Genomic DNA, 13,960 nt, shown 5'->3' on the forward strand with positions numbered 1-13,960 from the left:
TCCCTCTTTTTCTTCCTTTCTTCCCTCTCTCCTTCCTTTCCTTCCTTTCTTCCTTCACTCCCTCCCATCCTTTCTTCCCTCCCTCCTCCTTTTCCTTCCTTTCTTCCCTCTCTTCCTCCTTTCCTTCCTCCCTCCCTCTTTTTCTTCCTTTCTTTCCTTCCTTTCTTTCTTCCCTCCCTCCTTCCTTCCTCCTTCCCTTTCTTCCTTTCTATTCCCCTCCATTGTCATTTGTCAGTTCCACCCAATTATCCAACTAACACTTCAAATTTCACATATACAAAACTGAATCCATCACCTACCCCACTTAATCCATTCCTCTTCCTGATTTCTCTAATGTTGGCAACGGTACCACCATCCTCCAAGTTATTCAGGCTACGAACATGTGAGTAGCCTTTGGCCTCTTCGCTTTTGTTCTTCACGTTAAATCCATCACCAAGTCTTATAATTTTATCTCCTCAGTATCAAATATGTCTCCTCCACCACACTTCCAAAGTCATTAGTCTAGTTCAGACCTTCATCACACGTCACCTTGACCTCTCTAATTGCCTTCTAATTGGGCTCCAATCCATTCTCCACCCAGATGCCAAAGCAATCTTTCTAAGGCTCCATTTTATCCTGTTACTCCCCTACGTGACAATTTTCAGCAACTGCCCATGCCTCTCTAATAAAGTTTAAACTCCTCAGCCTCACACTCAAGTCTGATCCAACCCCAACCTACCTCTGACTAGTATCTTCTCCTTCTATCTCCATCTGTCAAAAGCCTGACTACCCTTCAATGACTCATTCAAATGCCACCTCCACCATGAAGACTTTGCTGATTTCCTAGACCAAGAAGGGATCTCTCCCTGTTCTGAATTCTTACAGTATTTTGTTCCTATATCTCTTATCACACTGTCTTGTATTACATTAGTTTATGTATATATCTCATATAATATCCTGGAAGGCAGGAATTGAGTTTAATTCACCTATTTATTATGCCCCCACTAGGCCAACCATGGGGCTTCTGTTTAATGAATATTTGATGAATGATTGAAAAGATGAATATCTGTCCAGACTTCCTTGGGCACCCCTGATCTGCTGCCCAGGCTCCCCACTAGTCACTGTATCCCTATTTCCCATTATACCCTGAGCACTTCCTGCTCTTCTCCCATTGGGCCAGCCCATCTATCCCAACCTTGCACTTGTTTCTTCCCCACCCTGTACTCATCTTTCCACTTCCCTTGTAGGTCCCCCTCACCGTGAGTTGCTTGGTAGCCACCCCACTCTCCAGGGCAGCCCGGTTCATGGCACGCAGGGTCTCAAAGTCAGGGGCCTCAATGAAAACCACATATGGGACAAACTCAGCAGTTCTTAGCACCTTCACTGCCTGAGGAGATAGGGGGTTGTATTCAGAATTATCTCCTTAATCTTTATTTCCCTCCCCAATATCATATCTCTCACCCCAGGGGGATCTCTATAGCACCTTCACACTCCAGGGTTCAGATGAAATATGAATGATCTTCAGCTGCTTTGGTAAAGAGAGAGTAGACAAGGGTTTCAAATGAGGGTTTCCAGGGATGGGCAGAGGGTGTTCTATAAGGTTACAGAAGGTTCCTGAAGCATAGGGTCTTGCTTATGGTCAGGAAAGCATTAGAAGCATATGAAGTCAGGTGCAGTAAGGTGGCACAGTGGACAGAGCACCAGCCCTGGAGTCAGGAGGACCTAGGTTTAAATCCAGCCTCAGACACTTACTGGCTATGTGACCCTGGGCAAATCACTTAACCCCAATTGCCTCAAAAAAAAAGCACGTGAAGTCAGAGTAGAGTTTGCTCCTAGGAAAGGGAGATGTAGGTATCTCTGAGTATCCTTTAGGAAAAGAAGGTAAGAGAGGAAGAGTCATGGGAAGGGTTTAAGGGAATGGGGGAGGATGACCTAGGATTAGTAATAGAAGGGATAAGGTGGGTCATAGATCATACATTGAGCACAAACATACATAGAATTGTAGGTTAAGGACAAAAAAGATCTTAGAAGTACCTAGTCCAATTTTCTCATTTTACAGATTAGGAAACCGAGGCTCAGAGGTACTAAGTGATTTATCTAAGGTCACAGAGGTAGGAAAGTAGTCAGGCTGGAATTCAAACCCAGGGTCCCCAGGGATGGCAGTATTATGTAGAGTTAAAGAAAGTTCCAGGGGATCAGGTGTTACCTATGGTTGAGAAAAGGCTCTATGGTGGATAATACAGTGTTATATAGTGTCAGAGAGGGTCCTTGAGGATTGTGCTACTGCCTGGGATTAGGAAGGGCCCCTTTGGGGATTGGGATGTGGCCTGCAGTCAGGGAGGCAGCCAGCCTGGAGTGGAGGGCAGGTGGTAGCTTACCTGCGGATTGACATCCAACACGCACACCTTGCCAGCACTGAGCACATTTCGAATGGAATCGATTCGCGTGCCATATAGGTTCCCTTCATATTCCCCATGCTCCAGGTAGCGGCCAGCACGGATGTCAGCCTCCATCTCTGCTCGCGTCACAAAGCTATAGCCCTGGCCTTCCCGCTCAGTGTCCTTAGGCCGACGAGATGTGTCTGGCAGGCAGGGAGAGTGAGAAACACACATGAACATACACTGAAGCAGCTAGATGGCATAGTACATGGGATGCTGAGATTGGGATTGGGAAGACCTGAGTTCAAATCCTAGCTCAGACACTTACTAGCTGTGTGACCCTAAACAAGTCACTTAACTGCTCTCAGCCTTAGTTTCCCCATCTGCAAAATGGGGAAGGCCCAACCTGCACTGGTAGTATAATCTCTCTATGGTCCCCACTCTCTAACTAGGGATGCTCAGGACCCCAGAGGAAGTAATACATTGTTGTTGTTCAGTCGTTTCTGACTCTTCATGGCCCCATCTGAGGTTTTCTTGGCAAAGATACTGGAGTGGTTTGCCATGAGGAAACTCAGGCAAACAGAGTTAAGTGACCTGCCCAAGGTCACACAACTTAGGAAGTGTCTGAAGCCGGATTTGAATTCAGGTTTTCCTGACTCCAGGCTGGGTGCTCTATCCACTTTGCCACCTAGCTGCCCCTAAGGAATACCTAGGCTGCCCCTAAATGCTGGTTAGATTGGATTGAACTGGGGCAGCTAGGTGGCGCAGCGGATAGAGCATCAACCCCGGAGTCAGGAGGATCTGAGTTCAAATGCAACCTCAGACACTTACTAGCTGTGTGACTCTGCGCAAGTCACTTAACCTGATTGCCCCAAGGGAAAAAAAAAAAGAAAGAAAGAAAAAAAGATTGGATTGAACTTAATCTCTTAGAAACAGTGTCCAATTCAATCAGCACTTCATAATATCATAGAATTAGAGCTAGAAGGAAGGTTAGAGGCGATCAAATCCAACCCATTCATATTACAGATGAGCAACCTGAAGCACAGAGAGGTTAAATAACTTTCCTAGGGTCACACAACTAGCTAGCCCAATCAATAAAATCACAGGTCCAGACCTTGTCCCTAACATGACCTTCATTTGCATTAACAAAAGTCTAATGTCTCAAATGAGGAAGGTCCTAGCTCCTCCATCCTGGCCAGACCCCATTCAGAATATTATATTCAGCTCATTTTCGGAGGGACGCTGTCTTCTGAGGAGAGCAATGTGGATGTTGAGAAGGCTGCTGATTAGGAAGCACAGGTGTTTAATTTGGACAAGGGGAGACTTAGGGAAGACATGAGAGCTATTTTTAAATACCTGAAGACAGCACATGGAAGAGCAAACAGACTGAGTCTGCTTGCCCTCAGAAGGGCCCAAGGGTAGAAGTTATAAGGAGATAGGTTTGGGTCAATACCAGGAAAGAGAACTTCCTAAAGGGTAAAGGTCAGGGTTAGGTGACCTCTGAGGTCCATTCTGACTGGAGACCGTCTTGTCTCCTAAGCTAGACCACTGGTTCCTTGAGGCAGCCTGGTGCTTTATCCACGGGGCCTGGAGTGAGGAAGATGAGTTCAAATCTAGCCTCAGACACTTCCTAGCTATGTGACCTTGGCAAGTCACTTAACCACTGTCTGCCTTGGTTTCCCTATTTGTAAAATGGTGATAATAATAGTATCTACCTCCCAGGGTTGTTGTGAGGACAAAGTGAGATGTTTGTAAAGCACTTTGCAAACCTTAAAGTGCTATGTGAATACTTGCTATTATTATTATTGAGGGGAGGGGAAGGACTAAGAAGGTTCCATCTCAGTATACCTCCTAGATCGGGGTGGAGAAGCCTCCAGGTCACAGGTTCCCCATCCCTGAGTTCTAGATCAATGGTGGGCAGCAGTCCCCAACCTGATGGTGCAGTGCCCCTTGTTCACCAGCAGAGGGTGCTCACTCACCAATCAGGCAGAACAGCAGTTAAAAAGGATTTAACATTTCATAGCCTCTTCTAAATCCATAGCATTTAGAGCTAGAATGGGCTTTGTAGATCATGAACCCCAACTCTGTCATTTTACAGATGAGTAAACTGAGGCCCAGGGAGGGGAAGTGACTGGCCCTTGGTCACACAGATAACATGTAGCAAAGTAGCATTCAGTCCCAGACGTATCTGACTTCAGGTCTTCCTAGTATGATGATGAGATATTATTATTACTACTTATATATAAATTCCATATGTGTATATATATATATGTATATACATATACATATATATATATATACATATACATATACATATATTACATATTATGTGTAGATGCACGATATATGTGATACATCATATATAAATATCTTGTTTGTATTGTATATAATTATTATGTGCCGCTAGGTGGCGCCATAGTGCACAGAATGCCAGGCCTGGAGTCAGGAAGACTCATCTTCCTGAGTTCAAATCTGGCCTCAGACACTTACTCGTTGTGTGACCCTAGGCAAGTCACTTAACCCTAATTGCTTCAGTTTCCTCATCTGTGAAATGATCTGGAGAAGGAAATGGAAAACCACTCCAGTATCTTTGCCAAGACAACCCTAAGCGGGGGTCACAAAGATTTGGACACGACTGAAAAACAACTCAGAAAATGTATATTATATATCATTATAAATATATAAACAAATAATAAAATCATAAATTAAAAACTCATTACATTATATATTGTATTCTATATGAAATATATATTATATATATAAATATATACATTATATCTTTACATAGTGATTTCAGGTTTTTTAACCACTTTACCAATACTATCTGATTTTATCCTCTCAGCTAGGTGGGAAAACTGAAGCAGATAGAGGTTAAGCAATTTGCCAGGGATCACACAGCTAATAAATGTCTGAGGGCAGATTTTAACTTGGTTTTTCCTGACTCCAGGCCCAGCTCTATCTACCGCACCAACTTGCTGCCACTAATGGACTACCTCACTTTCCATCCATTAATCAATGTGACCATAAATCCACACTGACGTCTCCCCGCACCCTCTCAGCGGCTCCAGCTGCCTCTCTCTCCTCTCCTTTGTTCCCCCACATTTACTTTCCCTCCAGGGCTCTATTCTCTAAGTAGGGTTATTGAGGGCCCTGGAGGCAGGTATATCGAGGCTGGCCCTAAATGCTGGTTAGGTTAGATCGACTTAGATCCCTCAAACACAGTTTGTTGTTGTTCAGTCGTTTTTCAGTTGTATCTGACTCTTTGTGACCCCATTTGGGGTTTTCTTGGCAAAGATACTGGAGCGGTTTGCCATTTCCTTCTCCAGCTCATTTTACATATGAGGAAACTGATGCAAACAGGGTTAAGTGACTTGCCCAGGGTCACACAGCTACTAAGTGTCTGAGGCCAGATTTGAACTCAAGAAGATGAGAATTCCTAACTCTGAGGCCCAGCACTCCATCCACAGCACCACCTAGCTGCCCCTGTCCAACACAATGTCCACTATAATTCAACCAACATTTCATAAGATCAGAGAATTAGAGTTAGAAAGAACTTTAGACAATCAAGACCAACCCCTTCATTTTACAGATGAAGAAACCGAGGCCCCAAAAAGGCTAAGTGACTTGCCCAGGGTCATACGGCTAGTGTCTAAGGTGAGATTTGAACCTGTGTTCCTGATGTCAGGTCCAGCTTTCTACCTACTATTCCACACTGCCACTTCCCACACCTTCTATAGACAAGATACTGATCTGGGTGCTAAGAAGAAACAAAGATAAACCAATGCCCCTGGGACTAATACTGAGCCTAGTTCTCAGCCTGGTGGCCTTTCTTGGGGTATAGTGCCCACCGCAGGGTCAACTCACAGGGCACAGTGGTGCCATAGCGGTCTTGGTCCCACATAATAAGCTTGTTCTTCAGGCTACGTCGCCCCACACCCTGTGCCCCAATCAGCACCAGGGTTTTCCGGCGGAAGGGGGGCATCCGGGCCACTTCCTCATAGATCAGAAGTTCATGCCGATCGAACTCTGTGGGCATAGAGGCAAGTGTACCACCCATCAGGCCAGCATGGGTACAGCAGGGCAAAAGGGAGAAGTGGGCAGGGTCATGGAGGAATATTCAAGGAGATGGATGCAATGCCCATGGGTGGTGTCTAGGGGTCCAGCGGTCATGTGTCTGGGGGTAGGAAGTGCCTAGGAGGGAGACCTGAGGTTAGTGGCCAGGGGCAAGATAAACACGGTCTAACACTAAGGAATACAGTTTCCATGCAGCACCAAGGGAGAGAACGCTGGGGCTAAGGTACAGGAAAAGATGGGCAGTGCCCAGGCATGAGGGCACCTACCTGCATTCTTGGTAGTGAGATACATCATTCTCTTCTTCTTCTTGCCTGAAATGCTGCCACATAGGGCACCTGACAATGAGGAGAGTAGAGACAGGTAAACTTGGAAGTGCTCTCGTCACACCCCAAAGCTGGCAAGACTTACCCAAAAAGTGCTTACCTGAGGCTGGTGTCATCTCCAAGTCCCTCTTGACAAAGGCCTTCCGTTTCTCTTCCAGCAGCTGGCTAGGGATAAGCCCAGCACTGCCCCCCTCTACGTGGCATGCCTGAAACACCCACCCATGCCCACCAGGCTTAAGAACTTTGGTATCTCCCCTGCTCCCCTTCACTGTCCCTCCCGTCTCACCGGCTTCTGATACCCTCCCTCAGGAAGAGACCAGCCTTAGTGGGGATGTTTGTGCTTCCTCCTTTCCTGCCAGCTGTACCACCCCACTTGCTCAACTGGATTAAGGTGGACCAGCAGAGGGCTGATGGGGGGAGGGGGGATTTGAAGCATCCCTGGGGCAGAGGGCCTGGCTTCCATGGGGCAACAAGCACTGATGTGGGCAGTGCCCTGAGGGCACTCACTTGCCACCAGTTAGCATCATCCTGGTTAACAATCTGGAGCAGGTCCCCAGCACAAAAGCGTAAACCAGCCTCCTTGCAGGGGATCAGGCTGTCCCGGGCTGGCTCATAGTCAAAGTGACATTTGACAAACACCTGGGGGGTAGGGAGGGGAGAGAAGGACACATGAATCAAGGATCATGGTAGGCATAGTGTCAACAGGGGCACTCAGGAGTGGGATGGAAGGGAAAGGATAGGTGCCTCTCCCCCTATCTCAAGGGTACCCAGGACCTGAGTAAGGTGCCACTCCCTAGCCTCTAAAGTCCTAGAGAGAAGGTGGGGGGGGAATGAGAGTACACACAGACAGGCACACTCATACACACCAGCCCTTGCCCCTTTAAGGGGGGACGTCACTGTCTCTGCCATCCACTGCCAGGCTCCTTTCACTGCCCAGAACAAAGGGCGGTGGATTAGTTCTGTCTTTGTCCCTCCCACTTATGGGCAGGGTTATTCCTTCTCATCTCCTTCTAGATACTCTAGTGGGAGAAGGAGAGGTTGATGCCCACACCAAGACGGGTCCCTCATTCTCTGCCCTCTCCTGCTCACTGGGCTTGGGTTGTAATAAAGCACTTTCTAAATACTAACCCCACTGGCTGCTGGGAGACAGCCAGGCCTGGAGAGTTTCTATCTGATGGAAAAGGAAGGCCCTGGCTGCTTATGCTTAATGCCAGAAGGAGAAACATTCCACTCAGGCTTATATGTATATATGCCACACACAAAAACACACATGCATATGTACAAGGACATACATGTATCTGCAAATATACAAGGGGCAAGTAGGTGGCACAGTGGATGGAGTGCTGGGCCTTAGATTCAGGAAGACTCCTCTTCCTGAGTTCAAATCTGGCCTCAGACACTTATTAACTGTGTGATCCTGTGCAAGTCACTTAAACCTGTTTGCCTCAGTTTGCTCATCTGTAAAATGAGTTGGAGAAGGAAATGGAAAACCACTCTAGTAAATTTGCCAAGAAAACTCCAAAAGAGGTTCTGAAGAGTTGGACAGTACTGAAATTACCAAACAAGTATGCAAAGTGTGTATATAGGTGTTCACATACATACAAGGATGCACACACATACAAGGGCACACATATATGTACAAGGATGCACATGCCTGTACAAGAAATGTGTTGTGTACGTGGGTGTGCATGCATGTATAAGAATGCACATATGTACAAAGATGCACACATATGTATAAGAATGCACACACATATACAATTTTGTAGAAGATAACTGACATTCTTGTGTCAGTTTCAGGTTTGCAAAGTGCTTTACATTCATGACCTCATTTGATGCCCAACAATAGCCCTAAGAAGTTGGTACTATTTGTATTACCTCCATTGTACATATGAGGAAACTGAGACTTAGAGAGGATGACTGGCTGTGGTCACCTGACCAGGAAGCTCTGGGTCAGAGGAGGGTTTTGAACCCAGTCCTCTCCTGACTCCAAATCCAGCATTCTTTCCTCTACATCACATTTGCCTCTGCATATGCATGCATACCCATGCCACCTACATATCTGTGCAAGTATGAATATATACATGTTACATGGATAGGATCTGTGCAGAAATCCTAGTCTCCTGCCATGAGCAGATATGGGTATACACCATACAAACCCCTGCAGCCAGAACATTCACATAGGCTTGCATACACAGATCATACCTCACCTCCAAAACACACACATATTGGGGAAGGGAAAAGGGTCCACATGAAGCGCCCTTCAGAACAGCCAACCATGTGGGGGGCAATCAGATGTAGAGGTAAAGATACCAGGGTCCAGGGAGGGAGAAAGGGGGATGGGCACAGGCGCCAACCCAATGCCCACCTGTCGAGGCAGGTGAGGCTCCTGGTAACTGGGCAGGATCTTGAGGATGACGCTACCACTGGCACTTCTGAGTAACTCCTGCAGCCCCCGGGGGTCACTGCCCACAGGCTGCCCATTCACCTCCTTGATGACATCACCCACGTGCAGCAGGCCCTGCTGGGCCACCATGCCCCCGTGCAGGATGCGGGCAATCACCAGCTCTCCACCCTCCACTCGGAATGTCACACCCTGGGCAAAGCAGGAAGAGGAGGAGGGTGGGTCAAGGGGCAGGTTTAAGTCTGTGTACCCTGCTGTCTAAATACCCTGGCCTTCTCTCTAGAACTGTCACTCCTTCCCTGACCCCACCTCCTGCTCAACTCTCAGGAGACTGGGTATGGTGTGCTCCCCACCCTGGCTCAACCCTAAGGCCCAGGCCCTCAGCTCCCCAGCAGGGCTTCTTCAAACACCTCCCCCTCTTCCTCATCTTCCTCTTCTTCCTCCTCCTCCTCTTCCTCCCCTCTCACCATTCCCCTGGTCTAGAAGCCAAGGTTAAGAACATCACCATCCCCCCTTCCCTTATTCCTTCCTCCTACTGATCAGCCTAGATGAAGCAATTAATAAGGCAGCACTAACTGGGAGAAGGGGAAAATTATTATTATTATTAATAGTAATAATAACAATAAATAATGGAGTCTATAAAGTCCTTCAAGGTTTGTAAGCATTTTAAACTATCTCTTTTGCTCCTTAAGGCTCAGCTCAGATTGGGCCCCCTCCTAAATGAGGCCCTTGGGATCCCCACAGCTGCTGGCGCTTCCTCCACCCCCAAAGTTACCCTTGCATATAATTATTTTATATCTCCTTATATGCATCCTTTTTCTCTCCCATTAAAGAATACAAACTCTTTGAGGGAAGGGAGTGTTTTACTTTCATCTATGTTGAGTGTATCCCCAGTGCCTGGCACATAGTGGGTGCTTAACCAATATTTGTTGAGTAATTCATCTTTACAACAAGTACACAGATGTTATTGTCCCCATTTTACAGATGGTGTAACTGAGGCTTGGAAAGGTCAAGTGCCTTGTTCATAACCCCACAACTGGGCATCGTCAGAGGTAGGATTGGGACCCAGGTCTGGTCCTCTTTCCATTATATCACACTGGTTTCTTCCTGCCTCTCCTTACTTGCTGGCCAAGGGCTCTGGAGCATACATGGGTTCCCAGGTCCCTCTCCCCAACTGGCTCTACCTCTCCAACTTTCCCAAAGCCCTTCACAATCCCTCCTTTGGTCTGCTCTGCAATCTCACCCTGGGCATGGTGTGGGTATGCCCTCCCCAGTACCCACGGCTCTCCTCGATGGCCCTTCACCCTCTTTCTTTTACCTCCTACCCCAGCGCCCTCACCAGGTGCTCTCCTGCGGTCTTTCGGATGCCCACCATTCGTACAGCATCTGGAGGGACAGGCTGGTTGTTGAACATGGGGTCCAGGCCAGGGCTGGGAGGTGGCGTCTCATAGCTTTTTGATGCCACGGAGTCATGCGTCTCCAAGAGGGACTAGGGAAACAGAGCAGTCAAAAAACAGCAGTGCTCAGCTTTCCCCTGCCCCAGAGGGCTTCCCATCAGTCCCCAGCTGCCCTCTCCCTGCCCATCCTCCCAATCAATACCTCTCTCCCAGGTCTCCCTCATTTGAGTCATACTCTCCTTATCCAACCTTCTCTCCTCCATCCAATTCCTTTTCTTTAGAATCCTGCCAGATCCCCCGGGGGATACCTGCCAGGATCCTGACCTGATCACCTCCATCTGAGCTGATCCTATTAACAAATCTCTACCCAAACCCCAAAGCCTATCAAACTTCCCTTCCCAGGTCCCTGTCCTTCCTACCTAGAGACTCCTTTCATTCAACCAGATCCAACCACCTTCTCAGCCCAACCCTTCAGCCAGGGCTCCATTCCCCGCCCCCAGCGCAACATTCCACCAGCTGCTATGCCAAGCACACCTAGAAGCGCTTGGCTGAAATTCTTTGGCACAGAAAGTGATCTGCCCCTAAAAAGATGGTAACCCGGGCTTTCATCGGTGTGAGGGGTTCAAGGTATGGAGAAGCTTTGAGGTTTTTCCTAAAACTCTTCTAGAAAGCCCCTTTGCCCACCCGTCAGATATTCCCCACGCTCCTGTCCTGGCCGAGGACCCCCCACCTGGAAGTGTGGCTCCTGGAGAATACAGGCCAGTTCAGCGGCCGTGCTGCTCTGCTCAGCCAGCTCGGCCAGGTCCCGAAGGATCTCCTGAACCAGCTCCAGGTTATTGTCCCTAACAGCCTCCAGTTTGGTCTCTTCCAAGCGTTCGTGGGCCTGGTGGGAGGGAGGAGGAGAGGAAGAGCCTGGGTTATCTTCTACCCCCACCCCACCACAGGCCCCTCGTGACATTAAAGACCCTTACAGGGATCCCCTCCTTGGCACCTCTCGCTTGGCAGTTGGAACACCGCCCCCCAAGTCACCTAGTACCAATTAACAGTCTGGTTGGCAGAGCCCACCTACCCCCACGCACACACTTAGACGTTCATATACCCACATTCAATCACCTACACAAACTCACATATGCACACTCATCCTTTTCCCCTCACTCTGACTAGCAATTTCTTTTCTTAGCTGACACCCAAATCAAGACAAGGAGAATCTAGTGGTCCATTCAATTCCAAAGTAGTTCTGTGTCTTTGGGTTATTCTCATGAAGCTTTGGACATCCATGTAGAAGTCTTAAAATTTTATAAACCATGCCCCTGTCCCTTCCCCATTCCGGGTATCTCAACTGATTATTTTGAATTGATTGCAGAAAATTGTATAATATGGTGGTCTAAGCCTGATTTCTGCCAGACTGCTTTCCATTTTCCCAGCAATTTTTTTAATCAGTTAGGGACTTTTTCCTTAGTACGTTGCATTTTTGGATTTATCAAATGCTAGATTATTCTGATTGTCCCTTGTCTAATCTGTTTCATTGTATAGTAGAGATCACAGCTGACATTTATAAAGGGTTCTGTGATCTGTAAAGTGCTCTATGCACATCTGTGAGCAAAGATGAGGGTCACAACAACCCTTTGAAAGAGGTACTACAGATATTTTTATCTCTGTTTTACAGATGAGGAGATGGAGGCTCAGGGAGTATAAGTGGCTTGCGTATGCTCACCTGGATAAAAAGCATCAGATTCCCAGCTGCCACTATCCATTACATCACACTACCTCTCAAATAAACACCTAGGAGAACAAGCTAGGAGACTGGGGAAAATCCAATAACATTTCCACCCCGGAAGAAGCAGGCATTAGGAGGAGGTCAATCTCCCACCGATCATTGTAGGACTCCATTATTTGACCCAACACTATTATTTCTCTTTCTTTCTTTTTTTTTTTTTTTTTAGCTAGGCAATGGGGTTAAGTGACTTGCCCAGGGTCACACAGCTAGTGCATGTTATGCGTCTGAGGGCAGATTTGAACTCAGGTCCTCCAGACTCCAGGGCCAGTGCTCTATCCACTGTGCCACCTAGCTGCCCCCCAACACTACTATTTCATCTAACCTAGAGGCAGCTATGTGGTACAGTGGCTAGAGCACTGGGCCTGGAATTGGGAAGACTAGAATTCCAGTCTGACCTCAGGTACTTACTAGCTGTGTGACCCTGGGCAAGTCACTTAACTTGACTGCTTTGTTTCCTCAACTGTTATTTTTCAGTTGTGTCTAACTCTCTGTGACTTCATTTGGGATTTTCTTGGCAAAGATACTGGAGGAAATGGTTTGCCATTTCCTTCTCCAGCTTATTTTACAGATGAGGAAACAGAGGCAAATAGGGTTAAGTGACTTTCCCAGGGTCACATAGCTAGTGATTTACCATTTCCTTCTCCAGCTTATTTTACAGATGAGGAAACTAATGCAAACATGGTTGAGTGACTTACCTAGGGTCACATAGCTAGGAAGTATGACTAAAATTCTTCTGTAACAAAGCATCTGTCAGAATTCTTTACAGTACAGAGCAGTATGACTGGAAGACTGCCTAGAATGCAAGTCTGGAAACTTTACTAAATGGGGTTTTTTTCTTCCTTTCCTTTTTTTTAAGTTTATTTTTGCTCCCTGATACTCTGGCAGCTCTGATCTGTGAGAAAGCATAGCATGATTTTTTTTTTAAGCATCAAGAAAGATTCAGAAAGTCTGGATTCTGGTCCTGACTTAGACCAGAATTAGCATAAGCATATGACCAAAGTGGATTAATTCACCCCCTCTGACCTCAGTTTTTATATCTGTAAATGGAGATCTCTATTACTGTGGGTATTCACTGTCTACATCCTAGGGTGATATCTTTCCAAGTGCTCTAAACCTGTAGGAAGGATTAATTATATCATCCTCTGATAGGATGGATAGGGAGTGGACCTGTGATTTTATTGATATACAGAACCCCAGGTGATTCCCTCTCCCAATATAGATGGACACCTTCTCTGTACCTTGTAGTCTAAGAGTTACCCAGAATAGATGGATGAAAGAGGGGATAGAGACCTGGCCTCAGATCGAGGGAGACCTGACTTTCAATCTCACCTCAGACACTTACTAGCTGTATGACTCTGGTCGAGTCACTTAACTTGTCTGGGCCTCCGTTTCCCCATCTATAAAATGGAGATATATTTTACATCGTAGGGTTCTGTAAGTATCAATTGAACGAAAATTATAGAAGGGGCAACTAGGTGGCACAGTGGATAGAGCACTGGCCCTGGAGTCAGAAGGACCTGAGTTCAAATCTGCCCTCAGACACTATCTGTGTATGTTGAACAAGTCATCTAACCCCACTTGCCTCGAGAAAGAAAGAAAGAAAGAAAGAAAGAAAGAAAGAAAGAAAGAAA

General features: G+C 46.8%; 1 protein-coding gene across 5 annotated transcripts in view; it reads right to left on the minus strand.

The window, feature by feature from the left end:
* Positions 1–13,960, minus strand: part of MPP2 (membrane palmitoylated protein 2) — a 36,028-nt gene that overhangs the window by 5,404 nt on the left and 16,664 nt on the right. For 4 of the 5 annotated variants that reach the window (XM_027873039.1, XM_027873037.1, XM_027873038.1 and 1 more), the window contains 9 exons: positions 11,283–11,435; positions 10,495–10,644; positions 9,120–9,347; positions 7,262–7,393; positions 6,855–6,960; positions 6,698–6,766; positions 6,222–6,383; positions 2,358–2,560; positions 1,238–1,366 (listed from right to left, as the gene is read on the minus strand). In XM_027873039.1, coding sequence (XP_027728840.1) covers positions 1,238–1,366; positions 2,358–2,560; positions 6,222–6,383; positions 6,698–6,766; positions 6,855–6,960; positions 7,262–7,393; positions 9,120–9,347; positions 10,495–10,644; positions 11,283–11,435 — 1,332 coding nt within the window. The remainder of the gene's footprint in view (positions 1–1,237; positions 1,367–2,357; positions 2,561–6,221; positions 6,384–6,697; positions 6,767–6,854; positions 6,961–7,261; positions 7,394–9,119; positions 9,348–10,494; positions 10,645–11,282; positions 11,436–13,960) is intronic. The other variant, XM_027873040.1, reaches the window with a different exon arrangement.

Source organism: Vombatus ursinus, unplaced genomic scaffold (assembly GCF_900497805.2).
Source record: "Vombatus ursinus unplaced genomic scaffold, bare-nosed wombat genome assembly UNPS02014801.1, whole genome shotgun sequence".
In the NCBI taxonomy this organism is placed as follows: domain Eukaryota; kingdom Metazoa; phylum Chordata; class Mammalia; order Diprotodontia; family Vombatidae; genus Vombatus; species Vombatus ursinus.